Consider the following 679-nt stretch of genomic DNA (forward strand, 5'->3'; position numbering starts at 1 on the left):
CTCTCTCTCTCTCTCTCTGCCTTCGAAAACCACCCCAAAAGCTGTTGCCTCGCGCGCGCTCTGTAATGATTCCACTCTCGCGCAGAAGAGTGCCGACTGCCGAAAGCTCCGCACCACTTTCCATCTCTTCCCTCCGCACTGCGATTCCGTGAGGTGACGGCTCCTCTCCTGGCGGACACTAAACTAGCCCCAAACACCTGGGGCAGAGCGTTCGTCGGGGCACGGAGTCGCATTTAGAGGCGCCTCGAGCGGACAACAAATGTTCGAGACCCGCGGCCGGTGGCCCCAGACCCGACGGGGAGGGAGACGAGCAGAGCAGTGATGGGACAGTTTTCGGGAGGATGCTACTTGAGTTTTGGCATCCTCGTTCTTCTCGGTTCGCATGTCCCGGCCACATTAGCAAGAGGTAAGCACCGATACACTGTTTGATGAGCTGAATGTGTTTTACCCCCATGGAGGGGTCTCAAGCCTCCAGAATAAACTCGGGGAAAAAAAACAAAGAAGATGTGTGTGCCTCCACAGACAGCGTTTGGAGCTGTGGTTTTAGTTGGTTTGGCTTCTGAAAAGTGATTGTGTGTGAAAAAGTGAGGTATTTTTTCAGCTTGCATTTGAATTAAGTTTGTATTGATAATGTATGGCTGTGCACTGCTTGACCGGTGTGTTTGTGTGTGTGTTGTGT

The 679-nt window shown here is 52.7% G+C and overlaps 1 protein-coding gene across 1 annotated transcript in view; it reads left to right on the plus strand.

Moving 5' to 3' along the window:
- Positions 1–48: 48 nt before the first annotated feature.
- LOC118332903 (netrin receptor UNC5D-like) overlaps positions 49–679 on the plus strand; it is a 142,051-nt gene continuing 141,420 nt past the window's right edge. Inside the window, 1 exon segment of the mRNA XM_035668336.1 lies at positions 49–406. Coding sequence (XP_035524229.1) covers positions 322–406 — 85 coding nt within the window. The 5' untranslated portion in view covers positions 49–321.

This window comes from Morone saxatilis, unplaced genomic scaffold (genome assembly GCF_004916995.1).
Source record: "Morone saxatilis isolate NCDOM2014 unplaced genomic scaffold, NCSU_SB_2.0 Contig21, whole genome shotgun sequence".
NCBI classification, from domain to species: Eukaryota; Metazoa; Chordata; class Actinopteri; family Moronidae; genus Morone; species Morone saxatilis.